The sequence below is a fragment of the Mandrillus leucophaeus genome, unplaced genomic scaffold (assembly GCF_000951045.1).
Source record: "Mandrillus leucophaeus isolate KB7577 unplaced genomic scaffold, Mleu.le_1.0 Scaffold263, whole genome shotgun sequence".
Lineage (NCBI taxonomy): Eukaryota > Metazoa > Chordata > Mammalia > Primates > Cercopithecidae > Mandrillus > Mandrillus leucophaeus.
This window is the reverse complement of record NW_012102732.1, coordinates 1502754-1503657: the sequence shown is the minus strand read 5'-3', so window position 1 is coordinate 1503657 and position 904 is coordinate 1502754. Positions and strand designations below refer to the sequence as shown.

Genomic DNA, 904 nt, shown 5'->3' with positions numbered 1-904 from the left:
CAGTCGGGTTATCCTCGGCTCCGCGGGCGGCTGCCTCTTGTCCACCGGGAAGGCGCAACGACCTCGGGGACGCCAGGGCGCAGGGGCAGCTGAGCCGACTTCGCAACTCCTAAGTTTTTCTTTGGCTCTGTTGCTCGATTTGCCCATCTAAGAAATGGGACTCTGGGCTGGGCGCGGTGGCTCAACCCTGTATTCCCAGCGCCTTGGGAGGCCGAGGCGGGAGGATTGCTTGAGGCCAGGAGTCTAGACCTGGACAACGTAGCAAGACTCCTTCTCAAAGAGAAAAAATAAATGAAGTGGGGGGCACTCAAAAGAATCGGAAAGTGCTTTGCAAACTTGGATACGAGTCGGGCGTTTTATTCACTTTCTCTACTCCCCTCCTCCCTTTGGGAGCCCCAGGGGCTGGAGTAAGCACGCTACCACCCACTACACCTCTCAATGCCCGCGGCACAGTAGTCGCACTCGATTTTGCATCCCCCAGGGCCTGTAAACGCCGGAAAAGCTCCCGCGGGGTGCGGTCGCTGGGCCTGGTCACGTGATCCCCACTCGGCGCCCCGGAGCTCGGGGGCAGCGAGCAAGTGCGCATGCGCATCCCTTCAAGCTCTTCCTCCCCACCCCCACCGGCTCCCTTGGCTCGGACGCAACCACTGTCAGGTCCTCCCCCTCCTCCCTCTTCATCCTTCCTGACATTCACTCCCTTCCCCCAGCCACTTGGTTACGTCAGGCAGACAGGCCGAAGAACCAATCACGGTGCTGTGCTCAGAAGCCGGCACGCGGAACCGGTCGGATCCGACTAATAGGGGCCCTTGGAGCGGCCACGCCCCAACCGGGCAGGGGAGCTCGGGCCCAGTGGGCGGTGCTTCTCCAGTCAGCATGTGGGCGGGGTAGGGCGGGGACCAGCAGC

At 62.2% G+C, this 904-nt stretch overlaps 1 protein-coding gene across 1 annotated transcript in view; it reads left to right on the top strand.

Annotated features, from left to right (window-relative positions):
• The first annotated feature begins 584 nt into the window (after positions 1-584).
• Positions 585-904, top strand: part of LOC105542606 (chromosome unknown open reading frame, human C16orf72) — a 30908-nt gene continuing 30588 nt past the window's right edge. The window contains exon 1 of the mRNA XM_011984221.1: positions 585-654. Within this exon, the coding sequence (XP_011839611.1) occupies positions 585-654 (70 nt within the window). The remainder of the gene's footprint in view (positions 655-904) is intronic.